General features: G+C 45.1%; 1 protein-coding gene and 1 non-coding gene across 5 annotated transcripts in view; one reads left to right on the forward strand and one right to left on the reverse strand.

The window, feature by feature from the left end:
* Window positions 1–23,399, reverse strand: part of XPC (XPC complex subunit, DNA damage recognition and repair factor) — a 29,328-nt gene extending 5,929 nt beyond the window's left edge. The window contains exons 1-10 of one of the 2 annotated variants that reach the window (XM_028101547.2): window positions 23,173–23,397; window positions 17,563–17,746; window positions 15,089–15,207; window positions 11,721–11,844; window positions 10,653–10,737; window positions 8,954–9,111; window positions 8,346–8,466; window positions 5,386–5,475; window positions 3,599–4,501; window positions 2,125–2,285 (exon numbers count right to left, since the gene is read on the reverse strand). In XM_028101547.2, the coding sequence (XP_027957348.1) occupies window positions 2,125–2,285; window positions 3,599–4,501; window positions 5,386–5,475; window positions 8,346–8,466; window positions 8,954–9,111; window positions 10,653–10,737; window positions 11,721–11,844; window positions 15,089–15,207; window positions 17,563–17,746; window positions 23,173–23,275 (2,048 nt within the window). In that variant the 5' untranslated portion in view covers window positions 23,276–23,397. Of the gene's footprint in view, window positions 1–2,124; window positions 2,286–3,598; window positions 4,502–5,385; window positions 5,476–8,345; window positions 8,467–8,953; window positions 9,112–10,652; window positions 10,738–11,720; window positions 11,845–15,088; window positions 15,208–17,562; window positions 17,747–23,172 lie in introns of both variants that reach the window. The other variant, XM_088027113.1, reaches the window with a different exon arrangement.
* Window positions 23,400–23,460: 61 nt separating this feature from the next.
* The window catches only part of LOC114207602 (uncharacterized), a 78,363-nt gene continuing 75,348 nt past the window's right edge, over window positions 23,461–26,475 (forward strand). For all 3 annotated transcript variants that reach the window (XR_015769096.1, XR_015769095.1, XR_015769094.1), the window contains exons 1-2: window positions 23,461–23,587; window positions 25,002–25,112. This is a non-coding gene — a transcript (uncharacterized LOC114207602). The remainder of the gene's footprint in view (window positions 23,588–25,001; window positions 25,113–26,475) is intronic.

Below are 26,475 nucleotides of genomic sequence, written 5' to 3' on the forward strand. Positions count from 1 at the left end.
CAGTGGCATGGTGGCTGCCAGGGGCTGGGGGGGAGGGGCGAGATCCTGTTTCATGGGGACCGAGTTTCCGCTTGGGAAGATGAAGAAGTTCTGGAGACGGATGGCGGGGATGGTTGTACGATCCAGTCAGTGTACTTAACACCACTGAACTGTATGCTTACAAATGGTTACATGGTACACGTGGTTTTGTATATTTCACTACCAAAAAAACTGTCCACCTCTAATGCTTTCTCTGAAGACTGACATGGTGGTCCCTGTGGACCACACCTGCTTCCTTCCCACAGGACCTGCTTTGCCTCAACCACCTGAGGAAGCCTGTCCCTTACGACCTCTACCAGGGGGACTGGGCCCCGGGGCCTCCTAACTGCCGATAGCTGAGGCCCTGATCAGGCCTGACGCCTCCTGACACGGAACAGAAACCTCAGCCATAGACCCTGAACACAGGGTGTAAGCTGAGTCCCTGCAGGGCTGCATGCAGGAAGTGGGCTGCACCCACTCAGAGCCCTTGAACTACCTACTCCTGTGATTTCCCTGTTGCCTTGTTTTCTCTTTCTTCTCCTATTTATTAAGAACATCCTCTACTCTTTTTTTTGGTCTTTCATTCCAGTGTTTTAAAAAGCCACTCCTTTTAGTTACCATTTTGTTTTGTTTTTTAGAGGCACATTTTATTTAAATTCAATTAATTAACATATAATGTATTATTAGTTTCAAAGGTAGAGGTCAGTGATTCATCAGTCTTATATAATAATAGCCAGTGCTCACTCCATCACATGCCCTCCTTAATGCCCATCACCCAGCCACCCCATCCCTCCACGCCCCTCCCCTCCAGCAACCCTCAGTTTGTTGCCTATGAGTAAGAGTCTCCTATGGTTTGTCTCCCCGATTTTGTCTTGTTTTATTGTTTCCTCTCTTCTCCTATGATCCTGTTTTGCTTCTTAAATTCCACATATCAGTGAGATCATATGATAACTGTCTTTCTCTGATTGACTTTTTCACTTAGCATAATGCCCTCTAGAGTTCCCTCCACGTCACTGCAAACAGCAAGATTTCATTTTTTTGATGGCTGAGTAGTATTCTACTGTAATTTCTTTCTATTACTATTTTTCTTAAAAATTCTGCTTCTATTTTTCTCTTTCACCTTAAGATTTTATTTATTTGACAGAGAAAAACACAGCGAAAGAGTGAACACAGCAGGGGGAATGGGAGAGGGAGAAATAGGCTCTCCGCTGAGCAGGGAGCCCGATGTGGGACTTGATCCCTGGGTTCATGACCTGAGCCGAAGGTAGATGCTTAATGACTGAGCCACCCAGGTGCCCTAAAATTTTTTGTTTTAGGGGCGCCTGGGTGCTGCCGTCGGTTAAGTGTCCTACTCTTTCGATTTTGGCTCAGGCCATGATCTCAGGGTCATGAGATGGAGCCCCGCGTTGGGCTCCGTGCTCAGCAGGGAATCTGCTTGAAATCCTTTCCCTTTGCCCCCACCCTGCTTGCATGTTCTCACATGCGCACGCTCTCTCTAAGTAAATAATCTTAAAAAAATTTCTTTTGTTTAAATTTTGTATATATTTTACGTTATTTTTCTGTTATTCCCTTCCCCTCTTCTTTGCCAATTTTCTTTAGTGTGGATAAAATATACACAAACTGTACCATCTTAACCATTTCTAGGTATGCAGTTCCATGGCATTAAGTACATTCACACTGTTGAGTAACTGTCCCCACCACGCACCTCCAGAACTTTTCCATCTTCCCAAACAGAAGCCCTGTTCCCATGAAGAATCTGCTCCCTTTAATTTTCATGATCAAATCTTGTATTCCCTCCTTTTGTAGTTTTGTAACTTACATCTTAAGGGTATACTTTCTATTGTCCCACATAAACCTTGTCATACTTTTAATTTTTCCCCCCATTAACTTTTTTGCACCTGCTGGCCTTTTAGCCCTTGTGGTTTTCATCTTCAACCACGTGCCCCCCATGGGACGGTGGGCGCACACACCCCCACACTCCCACACACACCCACACCACGGCTCATCCCGTTTGACAAAAGGGCTGACGTAAGCAGCCCCTCCCGCAGAAGGCTGCTCATCCCAGGCCCGCGGGAGTCCACATGGCCACTGGGCTGCCTCACGCACCTGGAGTAGACTGCTTCTCCCCTACAATAGCCAAGAATCGCGGCTGTCTCAGGGTAGATGGCCTCGTATTTCAGGAGATGCCTCTTCAGCGCGTACAGAGGGTGGTTCTTATATGTGCCAATGACAGTAGGCAAAGGCTGGCCCAGGTGCTTTGCCTGGAACTGCAAAGGCCAGAGAGACAACACTGAGCATGTTTGGAAGAGGAGGTGAGGTCTGAGGAGGGCAATTCCCTAGACCACCTTGTTCAGGAAATGGTGGAACAGAGGTTTCGCAAGCACCAGTAACATTGCGTCTGTAGTCTGGTACTAGGCAGGTTTTAAATAAAGCATGGAATCCTGTGGCTTGTGGCAACTGTGAAAAGTCATCTAACCTACTCATTCTCAGTGCTCAGACACCCTGGCCAGCCCTAGCAGATCAGGGCCTGCTCTAGGCTTCAGGGAAGACACACGGTTTTCTGCAGGAAGGCCTTACCTCCTCTGCAATGCAGGCCTACTTGACCCTGCTCAGGAAACTCAAACGGGCCCTTTGCACCGTGTAACTCTCTTTAGTCCCCTGTGAGGAACTCGTGCTCTCAGTACTTCTTTCAGGATTCTGATTTCTCAGAAATCAGAATGGACAGTGGATTCCACTGTGGACAATTCCACTGCGGTAAGTCACACGCTAGTCATCAAGGTCTCCTGAGCTCTCCCTGGCATCTCTTCAAACAGCCCCAGCAGATTAGCGCGGACTGGCTAAGCTCAGTCAGCTTCCACCGCAAACAGTCGTGACACCATCTGCACAATTCCCACTCACCCAGTCACATCTAAGTAAAATGAACCAGGGACACCCCCTCTCAACACACCGGAACTAGGGAACTGCACTACTACGGGGGACGCTAAATACACCCATGCTTCACCTGCCCCAAGAAAGTGGGAATCATTCGTGGGCAAATCCGGGCAAATGCCGAGCTCCACCCAACTCGACTGTCATGCACAAGGAGCTCGGGTCAGTGGGCAGTCCTAGCACACACTGTACTGTTCTAGCGGTCTGCTTCCCCATGCGCCCTCCTGAGTCCCTTTCCTCCCAGGAGACGAGTGTTCTAGAGCCAAGAAGGGATGTCCGTGTGTGCTTCTGTGAGCGTGCACGTGGGGCGGGGTGACAGATGGCCATTGCATTCATGAGTTTTTTTTCTTTCACTCAGTGCAATTTGTATGATTGCATACATTATTTTAAAGCTCCAAATTTACAACTAGGCAATAACTGAAAGTATGCTGTATAACGGCTTCGAAGCCTGAGAGATGTGGGTCCAAATACCAAGGCAGTTAATCTCTCAGATTCTCCATTTTTAACTGGTAAAATTAAGGCAATAGTCATCCCGGGTCTAAAGTATTGTGATTAATTCCAGGGGATTACACAAAAATACCCCCACACGGGGCCGGGCATATACAAGGAGCGCCAAGATGGGCCTTCGAGCCCATGGCAGCCAAGACCTTACCTCTGAGTCTTCCTTCTTCTCCCTCTCCACCAATGGGCTCTGGTATGGTCTCAGGGTTTCAGCCCACCACTTGGCATCAACCCGGCACTTGCGGGTCGCAGTCATCCAGTCTGGGTCGTATCTCTGGGTGACATCCCGGACCCAGCCATCACCGTCGATGCCCACCACGTAGGTCATGGGCTTGGTGGCATACTTGTAACAGGCCAGAGCCTGGCCTACCACACCATGCACACAGTCCACACACACCCACTTTTCCTCCTGCTCACAGAACACCTCTAGCCACTGGTCTATACCAGCTGCTTTCTCTCTTTCTGCCCCCTCACCATCACTGGAGATTTTCTTGCCTCGCTTACTCTTACTGCTTGAAGAACTCGTGGATGCTGCTGGAAAGCCGGGGTGCTTGGGGTGCTGAGGGTGCCTTCCACGTTGGGTCCTGGAGTCACTCTTGGACCCTGCCTTTGTCCTCTGGGGGGCTGGGGCCCTCCTCTGCCTGGAAAGGCCAGGCTCAGAATCCTCATCAGATGAATGAGGGGCTTCCGCACTGGAGAGCTCGAAGTCAGAGCCGCTGCTGCCCTTGTCACTCCCACTCTCTTCTTTATAAGACACCCTGGAGGCCACCTGCCGCTCCCGGCCAGGCCGACGTCTCTGGGTGTTCTCCTGCCGCCCTCCCGCCTTGTGCTCTTCTTCCCCACTGGAGGAGGGCTCTCTCCGTTTCTTCTTGACCACGGCTGCCTTGCTCCTCTTCCCTTTGGTACTTGGACCTCCAGAGACCTTAGAAGACGTGGCCTCCTGTCCGGTTCCTTGGCTGGTCTTGGGTTTGGTTTGGCTTTCTGGAACTGGGCTGCAAGTTTCCAAGGAGCCTCCAGGATCCTCTGCAGATGTCTCCTTGGCAGCTTTCTTTCCCTTAAATGGAACAGGAAATTTTGTTTTTTTCTTTTTGTGCTCATGATATGATAGAGATCCTATAATCTGCCAGGGCTAAGTCACTGGCTACAGAACCAGCATACACAGGATGTCCCCAGCTCAGACAGAGTTGAGCTGGCAATCCTTTAGGAATGTAAGAGTGTATTCACTAAAATCTGTGGCATCTTAGCTAAGCCACAGTGTAACTCTTTCCACTCTAGTGCCCGGCTCGGGGAAGGGAGCGGGGGCAGCAAGGGAAACAGACCAACCTGGGTTCCAACTCCAGTTCTGCTTCCCATTCATTATGTGGTTTCAGTCAACAATATATACGTTTATTCACATTTTCTCAAATATTTATTACTTACGTGTAAACCTCTGAGTCTCAGTTTCCTCGGCAATACCCACCTCAAACATAACGTACCTTGAGAGCAAATGCTGATGGACTTAATAAAGATGCAGCATTAAGAATATGGAATTAAATCCTCCTCGGGACCACTAAGTTTCAGACGGTGCTGACAGCACAGCGAGTCTAATGCTGAGCCTCCTCCTTAGATGACAGCAGAATGCAGAGTCCCTCACCCCTTACCACTCTGCACAGCCAAGGAGCAGGAGGATGGGGCCAATCCACTGCATCACAAGGCAGAAACTAACCCACCAGGGAACCAGGCCCTCCCTCGGGCCCCTCTGTGCACGCCAGGCTCAGGCTGCTGGAGGCCCACTGGTGTCCAGTCTTCCCAACACAGGGGTGAGCAAGGCAGGCTCCAAGGGGCCCATGCTCCATGAATGCCAACCCGTAAAAATAGTCCAATGACCAATTTTTTTGTCGGAAGTCTGGTAATTTCTCCCCCCCCCACTGAGCCAACTGCCTTTTAGGAGAACCCCACCTTTGCTGCAGGTAACTTCAGAGGAAGCGGCTGTAGAGACAGCACCAGTCGGGTCTGGAGCTGCAAGGCCCGGAGGATCAGTAAAAATATCTGCAGGGGAAAAAGAATGATGCATTTATCCTAAAAAAATATCGAGGATTTAACTAATTCCATGGTGTCTGTTGTGGTAGTTTATTTTTTATAACAGGGAAAAGTTAGAAACAACTGAACAACAGGAGCCAGGAACCCTACACAATATTAAAAATGATGCTGAAGAGATTTATCTTTGTAGAAAAATGCAAAGATGTTCACTACGTATTAGAGGGAAAGGGAATTTGGTTTTTAATGTGTAATGTTAATTTTTGTAAAAAAAAGCATATAAACATATATGTGTATTTAGAACCTTTTCTAAACCCATTTTTGGGTTATGGGTGTTTACAGGTGATTTTTTTTTTTCAGCTTACCTAGCTCCTGCATTCAACATGTGTTGTGCTTATGAATAAAATAAAACAAATGAAGTATCACTTTGAGAAGAAAAAGTGGAAAACATCATTATCACCAGATCTCCAAAGTCAATTCCATTTACCATTTTCCCCACAACGAATCTCTCCACTGGAGGCTGCAGTTCTACAACTTCTATTTACCTGTAAGGAGGGGAGCCTCCTCAGGGGAATGAACCTCCAAAACGGTGACAGTGATAAAGCACCTGAGCAAGATCTTCTCACGCAGACCTCAGCGTCTCATAAGTTACTATAATGCCCGACTGAGAAAGCCAGAAAACAGGAGGGCGTGTTTTCTGTGAGACGCTGTGTGGTATCAAAAAAAAATAATGACTTCTGCCCATTTCTGCTGGAGTTAAAAGCGGCTTGGTGGGGAGGATGAGAAAACATCAAAGAAACCCAAATTGAGGGACACTCTACAAAATTCCTAAGCAGTAGTCTGAAAAGTGTCAAGATAGGAAGGATGAGGGAAGACCCACAAACTGTCAGATGGAGGAGACGAAGGAGTCCTGATGGCCAAAGGCAATTCAAAGTAACCAGATGCTGACAGCCAACTGTTTTTTGATGAGGGTGCCAAGGCCATAGAACCCCCATTTAAAGACTTGTCTCTTCAACCAGTAGTGAAGATAACACAACAAACGGAAGAATAGTCTCCTCAACCAAGGACACCGGGACAACTGGATATCCACATGCAAAAAGGATGGAGTCGAACAGCAACCTCACATCATATATAAACAGTAACTCAAAATGTACGAAAGACTCAAAATGGATGTAAGAGCTGAAACGGTAAAACTCTTAGAAGAAAACGTAAGGGGGAAAAGTTTCATGACCTTAGATTTGGCACTGGATTCTTAAATATGACACCAAAAGTATAAGGAATAAAAGAAAAACAGAAAAAGCAGACTTCATCAGAATTAAAATTTTTGTGCCTCAACACACTTTCTCCGGAAAAGACAACCTACGGGATAGGAGAAGATACGTGCACATATCTGAGAGCGGGTTAGCATACAGGAGGGGCCCTCGCCACCGGACAACAAAAAGACGAAGAACACAACTGAAAAACGGGCATAGAGTTTGAAAAAGAGAAGATACACGAATGGCCAACACGCACATGAAAGCGATAACCATCATGAGTCCCCAGGGAAATGTAAATCCAACCCACAATGAGCTAGCACTTCACACTTATTAGGATGGTTAGAATAAAAAAGAAAAAAGGAAAATACAAGTGTTGGAGAAGATCTGGAGAAACTGGAGCCCTTGTACGTTGCTGGTGGGAATGTAAAATGGGGCATCCGCGGAAAAGTTTGACAATTCTTCAGAAAGTTAAACATAAAATGACCCAGCAACGCCACTCCTGGGTATATACCTAAAAGAATTGAAAACAAGTACTCAAGTACGTACACATGTTGATAGTAGTACTCTTTACAACAGCCAAGATGTGGAAACAATCTAAATGTCCATCAACTAACAAATACACAAATGTGGTCTAGCCATACAATGGGATAATATTCAGCCATAAAAAGAAACAAAGTGCTGACACACACTACAACATGGATGAACCTTGAAAACGCGATGCTAAGTGAAAGAAGCCAGACACAAAAGGTCACATGATACTTCTTTCATGAAAAACATCCCGAATACGTAAATGCGTAGGGACAGAATGCAGACTGTGGCTGCCAGGTGCTGGAGGGAGTAGAATGGGGAGTAGCTATTTAATGGGCACATGGTAGCCTTTTGGGGGGCGTAAAACATTTTGGAAATATACACAGGAACAGAGTTTGGGAGGATAAGTCTCAAATATTAATGCTTTTCCCTGGGTGGTGGTATTAGGGCAATATCACTGGCCACGTCAGATATCTTAAGACTTTTTCAAGTCGAATCAGAAGAGAGGTAAAGATGCCAGTCATTTGGGCTTTTAAGATCCAAGAAGTCTGGTCTCTTTCCCTAAACAAACAGAGAAGCTGGAGCTCAGATATAAGTATATGTAATGAATAGGAATCTTTCGGGGATAAAGCCGTATTTCCACCTGTTTTCGGTAGACAGAACTCTCCTCACTGCACTGTTGCCAGCCAATGTCACTTCTCCAATCGGAAGGTAGGGAAAAGCTTTCTGACAGATTTCAGCAGACAAGGTTTGAAAAAACATTTCCTTGGGACTTCTGAACATAATTTTTGAATAGTTAATGGAAACAATTCTAGGGCACATGACCAAAAAGTAAGTGCTTAATGCCCCAGGACACCAAGCAACAGCGAATGTGGGCTTTCCATCCACACACTGGTCCTGAACCTGACTCCAGTGCTTACCAGCGGAATGACCCTGAGAAAGTTCTTTGGCCTCTCTGAGCTTCAGAACCTATTTTTTATTTCACAAGGACTGAATAAGGAAGAACATGAAAAACACCGGAATGGTATCTGGCACGTGACTGCCATGGTCATTAGCTCACGGTACTAGAAAATAGTGGCGCCAGGAGGAATCACTTACATGGACCAACTCTTCATCATCCCGCGCAGAGTAAATAGCAAACCTCCTTTCCAATGTCGTCTGTAGACCATCTTGCTTGTTGGTTGATAGGTCTGCATTAACTGTAAATGTACCAACGAACCTGGAGAGAAACCAGGCGTTCCCTGTGTCACAGGTCAGGGCAAAGAGGAATGCTTGCTATCCTTTTATAGCCAAGCAAAAGAGACAGGAGAGTCTCAGAAGAGAATCATGAGCCTTGCCTGCCTCTGTTCTCATCTTCCCAGTCTGTGTGGCTGACCCCGGCTCACCATTGAAGACCCTAGTAGACTTCATGTCCCTGGGAGGTTCCCAGCCCCTCAGCTGCTCTGTGCAGCTACACGCCCCAGCAGATCTCTTCCCGAGCGCTCCTCACACTACCCTGACTACCTGGGGTGCATCTGTCTCCCCAGCCAGCCTGGGAGCTCTTCCAGGGCAGAAAGCACGCCTGACGTGTCTCTACCTTCAAGGCTATGCTCAAGGCCCGGCATATAAGAATCCCTCAGGGAAGGTCTGTGGAACTGACCTGCCCCCAGCCTCTGAGAGACACAGTCCCATACTAGGGCTTTGCAGGATGGGCCGGAGGGCCATACCATTTCACCAGGTTTGACAGGTAACAGGCATCCACGTCTTGAGGTGGCACTCTGGTAAAGTGAGCTGGGATGATGGACAGGCCGATAGCAAGCAGATCCGGCTGGCTGCAGATATTACTTCGATAGAAACCATTTGCCAGCAGGCACAATAGGTGAACCTGGAAAGAAGGGGAAGATGGCAGGCCGAGAACTAGAAGGGTTTTTGCTGCCACACTGAGAGACGTTTTGTGGGCGGGAATCATCTGTTGTTATTTCTACACGCAAGGAAGTAAAAATCCCAACATTAGCCATTTCCCAAGACCATGTTTTTTACCCTGTCTTCCCCCTAGATACTTATTCCCTCAAAGAAATAACCAAATCTCAAAATTGCAGAATACAAACTTCTTGTTTTTAAGAGGCCTTGTCTTTTAGACATATGCTGCAGAATTTGTTCCAAAAAGATCAGGAGGAAAAGTGAGTCGAGGGAGAGAAGGGAGAGACTGCGTAAGTGCCAGTAGCTGTCCAAGCTGGGGGACAGCGTGGGTTCACCAGACGGCTCTCTGCGCCCTTCCCTCGGCGCCAGGACCCAGTCTCTTCCGCTGCAGACCTCAAGGCGAGCTGCCCCCCCCCGCCAGCCGCAGAGATGGTCACATGCCTCCTCACCACCTCCTCCACAGCCTTACATCTTTTTCCCTTCCTCCCCACCGATGACCTCCCCATTTCAGTCAATGGCTCTGCTCTTCTCCCCTCACTTGAGCTTCCCGTCTCGGAGTTATATGAACTCTTTCCTTCATTGCATCTCTTCCCAAAGCTACAAGCAGCACAGCTGTCTCACATGCTCAAGGCCTCAGGGAGGCGGGTGTCTCGTCTCCTCACTGTCTTACTCTGTGCTCATCTCCCCACTTCTGCGGCTGCCACAGACACACCGTCTCTTCCAGCCCTGCCAGCTCTACCCGCTCTGGCTGCCCACTGCCCATCAGGGGGACATCCAGTGCCCTTCCCTCATGGGCCGCCAACACACGCACCGTGCAAGACGCAGACACACGGGCTGTCCCGCCGTGCCCCCTGCACTTGGCGCGGGCAGCCTCCCCAGCTCCGCCCTCTTCCCACCGCTCCCCGCTGGTCTTTCTCTTTATAAAGCCGCCTTCCTCAGCCACCTGACCTACACCGGTCCCCTTCTGCGTTCTGAGTCTTGAATGTCTTGTTTTGAAGTCTGTCTTGTTCCATCTCTGAGATCAGATGCTCCATAATGGCAGGAAAGAAGCTTTATACAAGTCTCTAACCCCACAACGCCAAGTACCTTGCTAGGTCCATGACGCGGTTCAATAACTGCCCCACGGAAGTCAAAGACACCGTCTCTTCAGCGGTGGTGGGAACTGAGGTTAGGAAACAGGTGGAGGAAGGGATGGCAGGTGGAGGAAGGGATGGCAGGAGAGTGCCTGTGGGTCCGGCCCTGCTTCGTGCCGGCTCTGTGCTCCGGACCTTGTGTGTCATGTTTGCTCCATCCCCACAACCCCCCTCCGAGGCAGGCACTTATCACCCCCCACCTCAAAGATGAGGAAACCAAGGCTCAGGGAGACAAAGAAACTCGCCAAGGCCACACAGTGAGTAGAGGAGCCAAACAAAGCCAGGCTTGACTGAGAACCGAAGTTGTGTGCACCACACCGCCCTGTCTCAACAGAGAGGACACTGTCCCTTCGCCCCCTGCCCTTGCCCTTACCTTGTGCGTGTCCTCACGGACTTCTTTACCGAAACGTTTCATCATCCTCCGAAGATAGGTCTCAAACTCCACTTTTATCCTTTCACTGTCATGCACATGGAAAAATCCGAGAATGAAGTGGGAGACTGAGCCCTGAGCCCAGCCCCCAATCACGCGTCATGGCTCCTGAATCACTCTCCTGGTTCTCCTGCCCGAGGCTGTGCTACTCGGGCACATCAGCAAGCTGGCTGTTTTCCACTGGCTTTTCTGCTCCTTCTCACCTGCACACCTTGGCTTGGGACATTCTCCACCTGTCATGCCTCACAGCCGTGCTTTGAAACACACACCCTCCAAGGAAGCTTCCCTGCCTGTGTGACCTCCCGACTACGGATTCTGTCCTTCGCACCAGTACTTCCATGCTAAACTGGGGCACACTCATTTCTTCAGTGCTGTTCTGCTGTGCGATCTCTTTCATGCCTGTGTCCCATGCATCTGTCCTCCTCCTTCGTGCCTAATGATGTGCCCATCAATGTGGAGAGTGCACACAGAGTGGCACTCATTCGCCAATTAACTGCCGGGCGTTGTGCTCACATTCCCAAGCCACCAGCGGCTGCAGTGGTCCTGGGGATCCTGGGATGGAGTGGGGGCTCCCTACCATAGGGGGGCACTGGCTCAAATCGCACAGTGTAATGTGGTGCGAAAGCATGAGTGTCAAGTTGGCCAGAAAGGGATTTGGATCTTGGCTCATCTGCTCCCTGGCTGAGTGACTCCTGAAATGTTACTTAACTTCTCTGAGCCTCCACGATTTCATGCACACACTATCTTCAAGTATAAGTAAGACAACAGACAATCTACAGAGTCCTCGACACACACCCGATGTTCAACACGTAAGAATTTCCTCTTCCCGCATCCTGCCCCAGCCAGAGAACAAACCAGGATTCTCGAACCTGGGACTCTCTCACCTGAGGCTCCTAACCAAATTGGTACTCAGCCCCGGTCTCCTGCATGTTTCTTAAAAACTTGCGTTAAGTAGCAGCTCTTGCTCATTATGCGTGACAGGAATCTATAGACAAGGTAAGACAATCTTACCTTCTCTCCCTTGCCTTCGCCTGCTGGGGCGTTTCAATCTCTATCTCCACTGGTTTCACAGGCAGGACAGATTTAGAAAAGGCCGCATTTTCTCCCACGTCACCTGGCACAGGTTCACCAAGTTCTATCAACAATAATTTTTTTTTTAAATCAGTAATAATAGGGGCACCTGGTGGCTCAGTTGGTCAAGTGGCCAACTCTTGGTTTCAGCTCAGGTCATGATCTCAGGGTCATGGGATCGAGCCCCACAGCAGGCTCCACGCTGAGTGTGGAGTCTGCTTGAGATTCTTCTCCCTCTGCCCCTCCTCACTGCGCTCTCTCTCTCTCTCTCAAAATAAATAAATAAAGTCTTTTTAAAAAACTAGTAATAATAATAATTATTACGATAGCTATCATACTGAACAAAATGGAGGTTCTGCGGGGAGTGAAGAACAGATGCAAGCTAGGAGACCCCTACTCCTACAATGCTTTGAGTATCTCAAAAATGCCACAGATTGGGCGCCTGGGTGGCTCAGTCGTTAAGCATCTGCCTTCAGCTCAGGTCATGATCCCAGGGTCCTGGGATTGAGTCCCACATTGGGCTCCCTACTCAGCGAGAAGCCTGCTTCTCCCTCTCCCACTCCCCCTGCTTGTGTTCCCTCTCTTCACTGTCTCTCTCTGTTGAAAAATAAATAAAATCTTAAAAAAAAAAAATGCCACAGACTGTGCTGTTTTACATTTATTTCTCATTTAACTTGAACAACCCAGAGAAACAGCCCTTAGAGGAGGAAACTAAGGCACAGAGATACTGAGTTGAATTAGAACCACACCTCTGGTATCAAAGAATTAATGCTCATGTGTGTGTTTTAGTAGAGACAGTTTTCTCCAAGAGAAAAAACCCCCAAAGAACAATTTCCTATTCTGTATTACTACAATAATGCATATCACAATTTGCTTCATATACAGGCAGGATTTAGTGGTCTTCCAGCCCCAACTGCAAACTTGTAATGATAAGGAATGCATCTTTTTTATCTCTTTATCCTCTCTATCACTTGTAAACACTAGCTGAAATAAACTGAATTCACTAAACTGGATCTAACTGTGAACTTCATTAGCAAAGGCCCCTTTAAAGAGAGGCTCTGGGCCCAGAAGCAGTGACACCCCATTGGCAATGAACACACCGAATGCCAAGATATGGTTTCTACATACCAGTCACTAATGAATGAGCCAGGGCTTCCTGAAGAAACAAAAGTTGATTATAGGTCTAGAGCAAGAAGAATATAGGATGGGCCTGGAACATCTTCTTGTGCCAGAAAACAAAAATGTTCTCAAAAACATTTTTGAGAATGAGGCCATGTCAAAATGACACAGTAAGGTAGCTGGCTTAAAGGGGCTCTCACTAGCCCAATCCGGGACAATCTGAAGATCAAAAAGTATAATGATGATAACTGATAACATATGAGTTTTTAAAATATCTCTAAGTTCATAGTGATACTCAAAATAAATACAATTCTTAAAAGAGAGAGCTCTTCTTTACAAAGTCATCTGATAAATGCATATGAGATGACAAGATGACAGAATCAGAAAGTTCCAATTTGCGATGCTCATTAAAATAATCTTTGATTCAGGGGCGCCTGGATGGCTCAGTCATTAAGCATCTGCCTTCAGCTCAGGTCATGATCCCAGGGTCCTGGGATCGAGCCCCGCATGGGCTCCCTGCTCAGCGGGAAGCCTGCTTCTCCCTCTCCCACTCCCTCTGCTTGTGTTCCCTCTCTCGCTGTGTCTCTGTCAAATAAATAAATAAAAATCTTAAAAAAAAAAATCTTTGATTCAGTAAAGATAAATGCATACTAAAAATCATGAAGTAAAAAGTTACTGAAGAATAAGATATTCACACAGAATCAGAGTACCACCCGAGATGGTTAATTACAGAGGAAAAATGTACCTTTATATTGTCACAATCTGGCAAAACCACCTTATATGATCACACTTAGCATCACTAGTAGGACAAACTGACATTAGGAGCCTCTTAATGGATGCAGTATGAAGTACAAAGGTATGAAGTATTTTTGCAAAAAAAAAAAAAGTTTAACCTAAATTCAATCAAGTCTTAACTTAGTTTATAAGAACCCAGGGGATACTGAAACACGTTTACCACCACCCTGAGGTGCCTATTTATCAGACAAAACTAGAATAAGAGACATCCCACAAAAGAAGAGGCCAGGACTCCTCAAAAACAGTGGTGCTACAAAAAGCAAAAGAAGGTGCTGGGTGGGGTGCGCTGTTCTAGACTAAGGGAGACTAAAGAGGTATAACTCACACCTTGATTAGATCCTGGATTAGAAACAAGCAAACAACAGCTATGAAGGATATTTTTGTAACAATTAGGGGCTTTTCATTTTCTTAAGCGTGAAAATATTTTATCATGCAGGAGAACGTCTTAGTCTCAGGAAATGTATGAAGTATTTACAAGTCAAGTGCCGGGATGTCTGCGACTCATTTTCAAATGGTTCCACGATGCATATTTACAGAGAGAAAGATACATTCACTATGGCAAATGTTAGTTACTTGAATCTAAGTGAAGAGTCTATGTACTACATTTTCAGTGTACTACATTTTCAATCTTTTTGTAGGTTTTCAAAAATTATTTTCGGGCGCCTGGGTGGCTCAGTTGGTTAAGCGACTGCCTTTGGCTCAGGTCATGATCCTGGAGTCCCAGGATCGAGTCCCACATCGGGCTCCCCGCTCAGCGGGGAGTCTGCTTCTCCCTCTGACCCTCTTCCCTCTCGTGCTCTCTGTCTCTCATTCCCTCTCTCTCAAATAAATAAATAAAATCTTTAAAAAAAAATTTTTCAAAACCAAAAGCTGGGATAAAGTTAGGCTAGACAGAAGGAGTCAGGGATAACATTAGCTATCATTTATTGTGAGCATATGATGCTTTAGGCCCATTACATTCGCAAACCTTCTTCCTTCACTACAATCCTGCAGCCTAGCCTGTGAACAGCTCATGGTGAGCATTCAATGCTTACTGTTATCGGTGAAAAAACTCCACTCTGACAGGTGGATTTACTTGTTCACACAGCTATACAAGCGGCAAGGCTGGGCTCTGAACCCAGATCTCACTACTCTCAAAGCCCACGCGCTTTCTATAAGATGGTGCTGCCTCTCTACTTCACAATCTACTCCACGGACAGCCACAAGAGGAAGAGAATATACAGCCTTCTTTGGTAACCTGGTCATGAATTTTTCCTTGCATCAAAAGCAAATCCCTACTGTAACCTTATTTGGTCCTACTTAGTTTTAAAAGGAAACAACGGAATTGCAACTAAATGACATGACCCCGAGCAGCCTCAAATGGGAAACAGGATCACAGAGCAATGGTGTTTTACCTTCGACCTCTTCCCAATCATCCTCGCTTTCCTCCTCCTCGTCTCCTTCACAGCGGCCTTTGGCCACGGCAGCCTCTCTCTGTGAGGGCTGTGCCTTCTTGCGGGCACGGGCGGAGTCCCTGCGTAAAGATCACAGCGGGGAAGGTGAAGAAGGCTCGCACATCCTCATGCTACAGTTAAGCCAAATGGAATCCTAAGGACTCTTTCTTCCATTTATTGTGAACCTGTTGCAATTATTTAAAGATAATGGGTGAGCTCTGAGCCTCATTCCCTCCACCACTGTGGGTCTCAAGGGCTCCTCAAGACGTGCTCTGATCATCAGTCTAACACTAGATGTGCTGTCAAACAGAAAGAATGCAATGGACTTACAGCCTAGAGCTGCATGAGGGAAAACACAGCCGTGCCTGGAAGTGGTACAGGAAAAGTTAGAAGAAACCACAATAACAATGTAAGTTCCAGAAGTAAAAGCTGTGACGTGTATTATATACGCACAGGTGGACACCACACTGAAGAAGCGGGAATTCACGTTTGCCAATCCTAACATGAGCCAACTCGGATGACTGTTTCTCTCCACCTCTACGATGTAAGGAGATGGAAGCTGATAGAATTCCAACCTCAAGGTATGTGGCGATGTGTCCATACACAGGTATGTCACAAATAACAACAAAAGCATGGATAGCTACCTGGTTAAGTAGGTAACTACACAGATAAGCAGCTAGCTGAATACTGGCTGAAGACGCAATGGTTGCTAATACGTAATCCATTTTCGTAATTTCATACATAAAACGTGTTTAGAGCACAGTTACTTTTAGCTATTGTAAGGTCTGATGTGTGGTATCAAGGGAGAACATCATCTAAGATCTGAGCTCAGACATTTAAAATAAGCGAGCCTGTCTTCAGCTCTAAAAATACACGCGTTCTCTTTGCAACCACTTTCAACACCACAGCAGCAAAAATTTCTCCTTAGAATAAACGTAGCAGGAATTTCCATGTGCTACGGATTTGACGGCAGTCAACTCTCAGCGGAGAGGGAAAGAGGGGCCCAGAGCTTTATCCGCCAGCATCCTGGTCTATGTGTACATGGATTGCTCTGGAGAAAGAATTCAACTAGTGGGGAGAGGCAACCAGGAAGCAGGAAGCTCAGAGGCGTGCATTCACAGGAAAAGTCTAAGGGAAAAGAAGAGATGACCTGAGTGCAAAATTCCCATGCTTTCTCATGGCTCCTGTCTACTGCTGGCCCTTCCCCAGGCTGCCTTCCTCGGCCAGGACTGCAGCCTGCTGGGAAAGCCAGCACTAAGACGGAAGACTGGTTTCTGAAGGACCTACTACCTCTCTGTTCTTCCTCCCCTCCCCACAACTTTCCCAGGAAGTGGACAGTCAAGTGTTCACTAGGCTGCAGTCATTGTTCACCAACGTATTACTATGCATGTTCATTCAACTGCAAAAATCCTGGCTCAGTTTCTGCCAAACAAAAGACCCCGCCCTAAATGCCACAGGGCCTACAAGAACGAACCAGGCGTCGTTCCAGGCCTCGGAGAGCTTGCTGGGTAGTAAGCAGGGGTACGTGGCCTGGGCACAAGTAAGTTCAAGAAATCAGAGGAAAAAGGGGGAAGAAATCAATGAAGACTGTCGAGTGGATGGATTCTGATCCACATCTTCAAGGTGGAAGAAAGCATTCCAGGTAGAAGGAAGAACGAGCCCGATTCAGAAGTAGCAAAGTCTGACTGAGCACGTGGTGAGTGAGTGAGAAGAAGTCCAGCTGGGTGGGAGCAGAGTGAACTTGAGGAGAGCAGTACAAGAGAAAGCTGGAATGGCAGGCCAATATCTTAGGTATGTAGTTATCATTGCGCAGTAGAAAGAGCACTGGACCAGGAGTCTGAAGGCTTAAGTCTCATCTGGTTTTTGCCACCGTCTAGCTACGTAACCAGATAAACCCCTTTCTGTCAGCTCTCCTAGTCATCTGAGAAGTCTGGGAGACAAACTATATACAGCTGGCCCTTGAATAATGCAGGGTTGGGGCACCGACTGCTCACAGTCAAAACTCCGCACAGAACTTTCGACTCCCTGAAACGGCTAACTACTACCAGGCTACTGTTAACTGGAAGTCTTACTGATAACTTGCAGTTGATTAACACATATTTTGTATGTTATATGTGTTATATACCGCATCCTTCCAATAAAGTAAGCTAGAGAAAAGGATGTTATTTTTTAAATAATCACAAGAAAAACTACATTTACAGTGCTTACTGTACTTATCAGAAAAACTCCATGTAGAAGTGGACCCATGCAGTTCAAACCTGGCTGGTCAAGAGCCTACGGTAATTGCTAAGAAGAATCTTACTCGTGGTCTGAGCTCCAGCTGGAGGAGTTTAAAGACCCCACCTTTTGCACAGATCCGAGATAGGCAAAAAGAGACTCACAGTTCCCGGAGGGCAGAAATCAAGACGTGGCTAGAAGCTTTTCAGCCTTCTCACCTGAACTCCTCCTCATCGCTGAGGGCTTCATCCTTCACGACCTTGGGGTTTTCAGATTTGACAGTCACCTGGGCCGCTTTTTTTTTGGCTGGACCCCCAGGATCACTGCAGCCTCTCTTCCTCTTGCCTTGTGAGACTTTGGAGAGAAGGCTCCTCTTTAGAGGTTTCTTGTCTTCCAAGACATCTAGATAACCACACAGAACACGAGGTAAGGGACACAGGAAAGGCGGAGGGGGTGTGCTTTCACAGGCAAGTGATGAAAAGCCCCCTTCTGTCACCTCCCTCCAGACCCCATCTTCATCGCTGGGGCAGCGTCCCCGGTTTGTTCCACAAGCAGCCTCCAGCCTCCTCCTGCCTCCAGCCCAGTTGACACCCTGCACTCCCAGTAAAAACTGGCTTCCTTTATCAGGGTTTTATTCCACTCCCTTGTGGGGTAACACGAACTGCCACATGACGCCAATAAAATCTGGCTTCCAAATTTCAAATTTCAGCTAATAGCCAGGAAGGAAAAATACATCAATCTGCTAAGTAATACCTTGTTTATTTATTACCTGCCAAGACTAGTTATTTTAGGAGTAACCCACTATTAAGTGAAATGTTTTGAATTCATAAACATGTCCAAGTTTTATCACAACTTTACTATTACTAATCCATGTTTCTGCTATCTTTCAAAACCAAACCCCTGCTCAAAACATACTTCACGAAACCTTTCCAATCTAAGCCAAAAGTATATTCATATACCAACCATCTCAGCAAGCTTAGGGTTGGAAAAAGACAGTACTAAATTTAAAAAATACCTTTATTTCCTTAAAATAATTGTTGGTTTTTGTTAAAGGGAAAATTTAAAAATGCACAGGCTGTGGGCTTTAGTTAAATTAGGATATCTAAAGGTATGGTCTGTTTCTTAGCATATTAATAAATCAATTTTCAATAAAGAATAAATAACATGGCAGGGGACAATATCTTCTATTTTGCAAATATATTCATAAAAATAAATCTGAATCTAAAATAAAGCACCTTCCTTTGCCTTTGCATGACTCTGCTTCACTTTATTTTGGAAAACAAAAATACTTTAGCCTTTTTTGAGGTTCCAAAAGAAGCAGCAATATTAACCTGCCATCATATTGATTCCTTTCATTTACAGTTTGTCCTACTGACTCTACAGATAGATACTTATATTTCCCAAGATATACTCTTGCATGGGGGAAAAGCTCTCCCTTTTGATCTAAATAAAATCATAATTTTAATAAATTTCTCATAGTAGAGGGGCATTTGTTCTAACACTAGATAAAATCACTGATTCAGTTCAGTTTCTTTAGAATGTTTTATAAAAGGAATTTATGCATTCCAATGTTTTAAACATTTTAACAGAAACACAATTTCAAAATTCTTTAGAATCTGGAGATACTTCTTATTCCAAGGCCAGAAGCTGCTTAAAGGTTTATGACTTGACAGTTTGAGTAGCATGTCCTTGAAATCAGGATTTCTGGATCTTTTCACGCTTTTTAGCCCTCTATGAACAGATGTGAAACAAAGATGTGAAACACTTCATTTTTACTAAATTAGGTGGGAGTATACTTCAAAGGCACCGTTTTTTCCTCACCAAACTTATTTGGTTGGTTAAAAAGCACAACTGTGTAAATTTTTTTGCTTTGAAGAGTTAGAGGAGTTAAAAGGGGGGCAAGAACGGAGCAAGAACAGAAACAAAAAACTGTGAATAAAAAAAATTTCCATAGTATTATTTTCATACAGTCATCCTCCCTTAGCTGTGGTTTCAGTTACCGGGGATCAACCAGTGTGGAAGCAGATGATCCTCCTTCTGACAATCTCCTGAAGGTTAATAGTAACCTAAGGCTATGTCACAATGCCTCAGTCATTCACCTCATCACTAGGCATTTTATCATCTCACATCACCGTAAGAATTCGAAGGCTGAGTACAGCACAATAAGATATTTTGAGCAAAAGAGAACACATTCACGTAACTTCTACTACAGTACACTGTTTTAACTGTTCTATTTTCTTATTAGTTATTGTTAATCTCTTACTGTGCCAATTTTGTCAATAAAACTTTATCATAGGCATGTACATATAGAAAAAAACATAGCATATATAGGGTTCAGTACTATCCGTGTTTCAGGCAACCGCTGGAGGGGGGTCTTGGAACATACATCCCTGCGGATAAGGAGAGGGACTACCGTAATACCCCCAGATTTTTAAAATATGAATGCTAACCATGACATACCATTATGTACATACATTGGAATATAAATCAGTCATCTTTTAAGACAAAGGAAAAGGACCTATGATAAAATGTTAAGCATGCAAAACTGTTTTTACTATATGGTTTCCACTACTTAGAAAAAGACTAGAAGGAAATATACCATTATTTCTGGATAGTTGTAATACTTACTTTTTAAAAAGTTCTTTACATTTTTTTGGGTCCCAGAGAATCCAGAAGCTATTTCCTAGGACTCTCCAAGATCTACAGCTACCTACCCAGTCTCCTTGAGCTCAATGTGGTAATTTCAGAAAGGCAGAAATTATCACTTGGTTCTGCTTGGCCTTCTACTGAGATTTTAAAATACCTGCTTAAAACTGCCAGTGGCATCTCATAGCACTTAGAATACAAACTCTTTAACTGGGTCTCCAAACTAAGGGTCCTGCCCACCTTTCCCACCTCAATTCCTATTTGCCCCTCACTATGTCCAGCCAGCCCACCAAGCTCATTTCACTTCCTCCTAAGTCTTTAAACTTATTGATTCCTCTGCCTACAACTCTTCCTGAGAACTTCCTTTGAATAGCTCCTTCGGGACATTCAGTAATTGGTTCAAAATATCACCTCCTCAAAAAGGCCTCCCTTGACTCTTAGCTGCTTCTTCCCCACCACCATGTCAGTTTTACTACCTCTTTTACTCTTTTTGTAACTCTCATCACCGTGTGAATTTATTTAACTTTTTATTGTCTGCCCTACCAACCCCTCCCCAGAGAGTGTAAGCATCATGAGAGCAGGGACCTTGCCAGTCCTGTTCACTACTAGAATTTCAGTGCCTACAATAATCCTTAGATATAGCAGGTGCTCAGTAAATATTTGTTGAAGGAATTAATGATTCACATCAATGAAAGCATTAACACAGAGAAGAAACATGAAGAAATTAGAGACGCCCTAATAGAAACGAGGAAATAATGTGGAAGACTGTTTTCTTTGACCCTAAATGTTGAATGCAGCCAAGTATCACTTTCTTTGGCATGCACTGAGGTGCTGTTAGAAACTACACTGAAGGTCATCGAGTCAGTGTCAACTGTAGCCCAAACCACAACCAGATTTTTCCTCCACCCAACCACAGGAGAGATTGTAACTCTTCCTGAAAGCTGCCTTGGGAACTTACTGGTAGCTCCTCTGGCTGAGTTTCAGTGAAGCTTGGGTGCATCCTTGCCTACACCTAAGCTGAACTGATAGAAGCTAGCCCATCTGATCACCTGACATGGACCATGGCAGGGGCATCTATCTCACTGAAAACTCACAACCGCCCTGAAAGACAGTATTATGTTTCAGAGATGAGGTTCAGAGAGGCTAAACTGTCCAAAATAATTTACACAAGTGCATATAAACAACTACTAAGTGTTGGAGCTGCACCAACCTGGAGTCCAGATAAAGTGTTCAGCTGGAAGGATTGGTACCCAGGCAGGTGGAATTTCCATCAGATCACAACTTTTAATTTTTGAATTGCCACATATTCAGAATACATTCCCTCTGACTGGAATAAAAACCCTTTTCACAGGCATTTGCTGAAATGTTACCCATTCTCAAAGTCGCAGATCTAACATAACTCCTTCAGAGAGCATTTCCCAATCTCTCCAGTCAAACTTGATTATTCCTTCAGAAGCCACAAAGCCTGTTACCTTCTTCCAAGATAACACACTCTTTCTTGAGTATTTTTTGTAAACCTCAACACTACAGCACTCTAAGCTTCTCCAAGTAATCTCTATCTCCCATGTCAACTAGCTTGTGCACAGCACATATCAGGTACTCCAAAAATGTTATCTGAATGAGTAAATGAATAAAATGGAACTCGTAGCATTAACTGTGAGGTAAATCACTTTCTAAGTTTAGAAATGACTTCCACTTGCCTACTTACTAATGGATGATGACCTTATGTAAAGAATCACAGGATTATTGAATCTAGTGTCATAGGAGTCCTTGCTGGTTACCTATCTATCCAGATTATTTTAGGAACCTCAGAAAAATCCCTTCTACAGCATGCATTATGCAATTATTTAAGATATTTATTAAGCACTTAATAAATGCAGGGAAGGAGAGAACTATATGGGACACAGCAAAAAATAAAACACGTTTTCATAAAGTTAAATTGTGGTAAGACAGGCGATCAAAAAAGAAGCAAATAAATTAACAAGATCATTACATTATATGACAGAGGCTGTGAGGGCCTGTGATAAGGAGTACCTGGGGAAGATCACCTTAGATAAGGCACTCAAAGCGGTGTGAATTCTCAAGAACAGAAGAAATCTGCCACCTTAGACCCATGGAGGAAGGAACATCAAAGGCAAAGGCTCAAGGTGAGAAATAACATGACATGTTTGAGGGATGGAAAGGAAACCACTAAGGAGGGTATCTGGCAAAGAAAAGAGTCATAGGAGACAAGAGAAGTAGCAGCACCCAAATCATGTAAGGTCTTGCAAACCATGGTAAAGAATTTGGATTTTAGGCCAGGAGCAATGAATGGGAAGCCCCAGGTTTGAAGTAGGAACATGGCATGATCCGACTTTTTTTTTTTTAATCACTTGGGCTGCTGGGTGGGAAAACCACCGCAGGGGGATAAAGGGAAGTAGGGAGACCAGTAAAGAGGCATCTGTAATCGTTCAACTGAAAAGTGATGGTGGCTTTAGGCAGGGATTGTGACCATGGAAATAAAGACAGGTGAAGAGATTTGAAATACAGACGCATTACATGTGTACGTGTGAGGAAAAGGAGGGCTTTACTTTAACAAGTGGGTGAAGGGATCATTTATTGAATGGGAAAAGGTGGGGGCAGGGACAGGTTTAAAGAGGAAAATCAAGAGTTTTGCTTTGCCCTTGACAAATATTTAAGAAACCTATTTGATATCCAGGTGGAGAAGTCAGGTCGGATCGACTCTGGAACTCTGGGGTGAGATTTAACTGAAGATATTATTCTGGGGGGCCGCACACCACAGCACTCTGATCCATCCGTCTTCTGGGGCCACAAAATAACTTGCAATGCCTTTTTCCTACTCAGCCCTCTGCATCTGCAGGAGGCTGCACTGTATCCTTTGGGCAACAGGGAGCAGGAATGAGGCTACGCGGGAGAGCCAATGGGCAGGTAGGGCTCCGGGGGAATCGCCCCGGGCGCATCACTCCTCGCGAGGATTAAAAGCACAGCGACGTCGGTAAGGACCAGAGCAGCGACACAACCGCCTGCCTCCCCCTGCAGTCGTAACGTCGTCTCCTCCGGCAGATGGGCACGGGGCAGCCTCCGCCCCCCACTTCCAGGAGTCCGGCCTCCCCGCTCCCCACACCTTGCCTCCTGCCCTCTTCCAGCATCTCCCCCTAAGCCCGGCTGGGTCTCGCTCTCACCCGCCTCCTTCTCCTCATGCCCGGCCATGTTCTCGCCCTTGGCCTTCCGGCCGCACGGTTCGCGTCCCTGGGCCTTCCTACCGGCCGCGCGCTTCCGAACCATATTGCCCAGGTAAGACTCCCCTCGAGAGTGACGCACCAAGACCGCGGGAAGCTGGGCGCCGGCTCCGCCCCAAGCGGGGCCAGGCACGGCCACGCCCTTCCTTACAGACCTAGTCTACGCCCATGAAGCTCCGCCTCAGCTTCAAATGACCAATACAAACCGTACGAAGCAAGACGGCGCGTAGCGGATTTCTTTCTCCTTCCGGCGCATGGCAGTTTCGCATTTCCTTAGACAATAGTGAGGGGCTCGCGTACTCTCGCGAGAGGCGGGAAAAGGCCCAAGGTTTGAAACATGGCGGACGACGTGGACCAGGTGAGTGAGTTTTGAGGGGCTCGCTCCAAAGCGGCTTCTCCACTACCAGTCCTGGCCCCGCTAAAGGAGCACTAGGGCTCTGTGGTGTGTGTGTTATAGAATTACTGTGTATTTGTTAATATGCCTCTCCCCACTAGAATGAACTGCTTGAGGGCAGGGACTGACCTCTCTATCCTAATCTAGTAGTTACTTAGCTGGTTCTTAACAAACACCTGTTTAACTGGGGATGGGGACCAGTTCAGGTCAGGTTTGCCTCCCTCCCCGCCCTCCCCCCATCTAGCTTTTTAAGGCTGTAGAGCCTGTAACATTCGGTCACATACCTCCACTAGCCTAATGTACTCACTGAAGAAGCTCTCCTTGAATAATCTTATCAACTCCGGGCTTCAGCCATCTCTTGCGTTTGGATGACTCAAAGTCATCTTAGCCCTGATCTGTCACAGTTCTTTAATTGGTAATAACAAGAACCATTTCTAAGTACTCTCAGATTGCCAGGTACTATTTTAAATACATTAAATATGTTGATTTAATATATTAGCTCATCTAATACCCAAAAGAATCATGAAGGGAAGATAGGGCTTCCTCATTTTACAAACAGGGAAGCTGATAATTAGAGATGGCATGATTTTTAATCTGAATTCATAAGTGTCACAGGGCGCCTAGGTGGCTCAGTCGGTTAAGCCTCTGACTCATGATTTCAGTTCAGGATGGTGAGATCGAGCCGCATATGGGGCTCTGCACTGGGCATGGAGCCTGCTTAAGATTCTGTCTCTCCTTCTGCCCCTCTGTATGTGACAGCATGTGCTGTCTCATAAATTAATAATACAGGTGTGAATTCATAAGTATCAGATTCAGGAGTTGAACCCATACTGCCTGACTTCAAAGCTAGTGCCTTCGACCAACATTCTACTTATTCATCTTGCTGGCCAGTTGGTACCCTAAACAACCTGACCCAAACTGAACCCGTAATCTTCCTTCAAACTTTCATCTTTCCTTAGCATTCTGATTAGTGTGTGGTAATCATTAATGTTTTTCAAATCACTAAATGATATTTGAGATAAGGTTAAAGGCTCAGAGAGTGACTTCCTATAACTGAAATTTGGTCAGGCAGTTTGGATTTTGAGGAAACGAAGTACAGTCATGATTATTTTGCTGTATAACTCCTTCCTGTATATGTATGTTTCAGCCTTCATTTATATAGCACTTACTATGATCCAGACTCTGTTCTAAGCCTTCATAATGTCATTTAAGCCTCACAACAACAGTATTAGGTAGGCACTATTATTACTCACATTTTACAGGTTCAGAGACTGAGGCATAGAGGGGTTAAGTAACTTGCCCACAGTCACACAGTATAGCAATGATTTGAACACTGCACTCTCTAGTACTATATTACTAAGCCTGTTTCTTTTATCAGCAACAAACTACCAACACTGTAGAAGAGCCCCTGGATCTCATCAGGCTCAGCCTGGATGAGCGAATTTATGTGAAAATGAGAAATGACAGAGAGCTTCGAGGCAGATTACATGTAAGTAAATTTATCAAATTACTTTGAAATCAGATTATTTCCTTGTCATCCCTTCCTAACCGTACTCCTTTGAAATATAAACACTGTCCCATGTAGAAGAGTATTTTGAATGTAGATAAGAGAAAGGTAGGTCACTCGTATTTGTACGAGCCAAGTACAACTGCATTTTATTCATATTTTTTAAGAGATTTTATTTATTTATTTGACAGAGAGAGAGATAGCGAGAGCAGGAACACAAATGGGGAGTGGGAGAGGGAGAAGCAGGCTTCCCGGTGAGCAGGGAGCCCGATGTGGGGCTTGATCCCAGGACCCTGGGATCATGACCTGAGCTGAAGGCAGACACTTAATGACTGAGCCACCCAGGCGCCCCTGTTCATATTTTTTAACATGTTTTCTCCTAACAAAAATGATGTGTTTATTAAAGAACATTTTCATTTTTTCATTTTTTCCCTTCTATTTATTTGTAAATAGCAATTACTCTCCATTCTTATTTCAGTGTTCTTTCAGTTACTGATATGTACATAAATTTTTGTTTTCTTGTGAGAAAAATTAAATAGCCCAGAAGTACATAGAGTAAAAGGTGAAATCCCATTTTTTCTTTTGCTAACCACTTAAAAATGGGTCTGTCGTCTTTTAGATCTTTTCTGTATATTTCCACACATATACATATATGTGATCACATGCACATATTTGCACTGTATACACCACCTCTAAATAAAAATGGATCTTACTATACATCTTTTTGAGCACCTTTCTTTTTCACTTAATCTTTCTTGAAAATTATTGATCATGAGTGTGTGTAAGTCTCCTTTATTTTTAATGACTATAGAATTCTGTATATAGTAATAGTGTTTTTTAAGATTGTTTTCTGTTTCTTGCTATTAAAAATAATGCTGTAGTATGTATTTTTGTACCTTTTTTTATGTATGTCTGCAAATATTTCTATAGGACTGGTCCTTTGAAATGGTCCTATTTATTCATAATTCATAATTATGAATGTAATTCCTAATTTATTCCACTGAATGTTTTGCCTTTTCTTGATGACTTGTTGTTTTCTTGAATATATTGTTTTTATTACTGCCATTCTACCTTAAAGTGATTTAAAATAGCTAATATTTATTGAGCATTAATTACATGCCAAGTGCTTTCATTATAAGTGTTTTGTATGGGGGCGTCTGAGTGGCTCAGTCAGTTAAGCATCCAACTCTGGATTTTGTCTCAGGTCATGATCTCAGGGTCATGGGATTGAGCCCCACCTCAGGCTCCACACCCAGCACAGAGTCTGCTTGTCCCTCTCCTTCTGCTCCTCCTCCTGTGCTCTCTCTCTTTCAAATAATTAAAAAATAAATAAATACGTGTTTTG

The sequence above is a fragment of the Eumetopias jubatus genome, unplaced genomic scaffold (assembly GCF_037043125.1).
Source record: "Eumetopias jubatus isolate StellerSeaLion01/CBP00866 unplaced genomic scaffold, mEumJub1_p1.0 scaffold_1, whole genome shotgun sequence".
NCBI classification, from domain to species: Eukaryota; Metazoa; Chordata; class Mammalia; order Carnivora; family Otariidae; genus Eumetopias; species Eumetopias jubatus.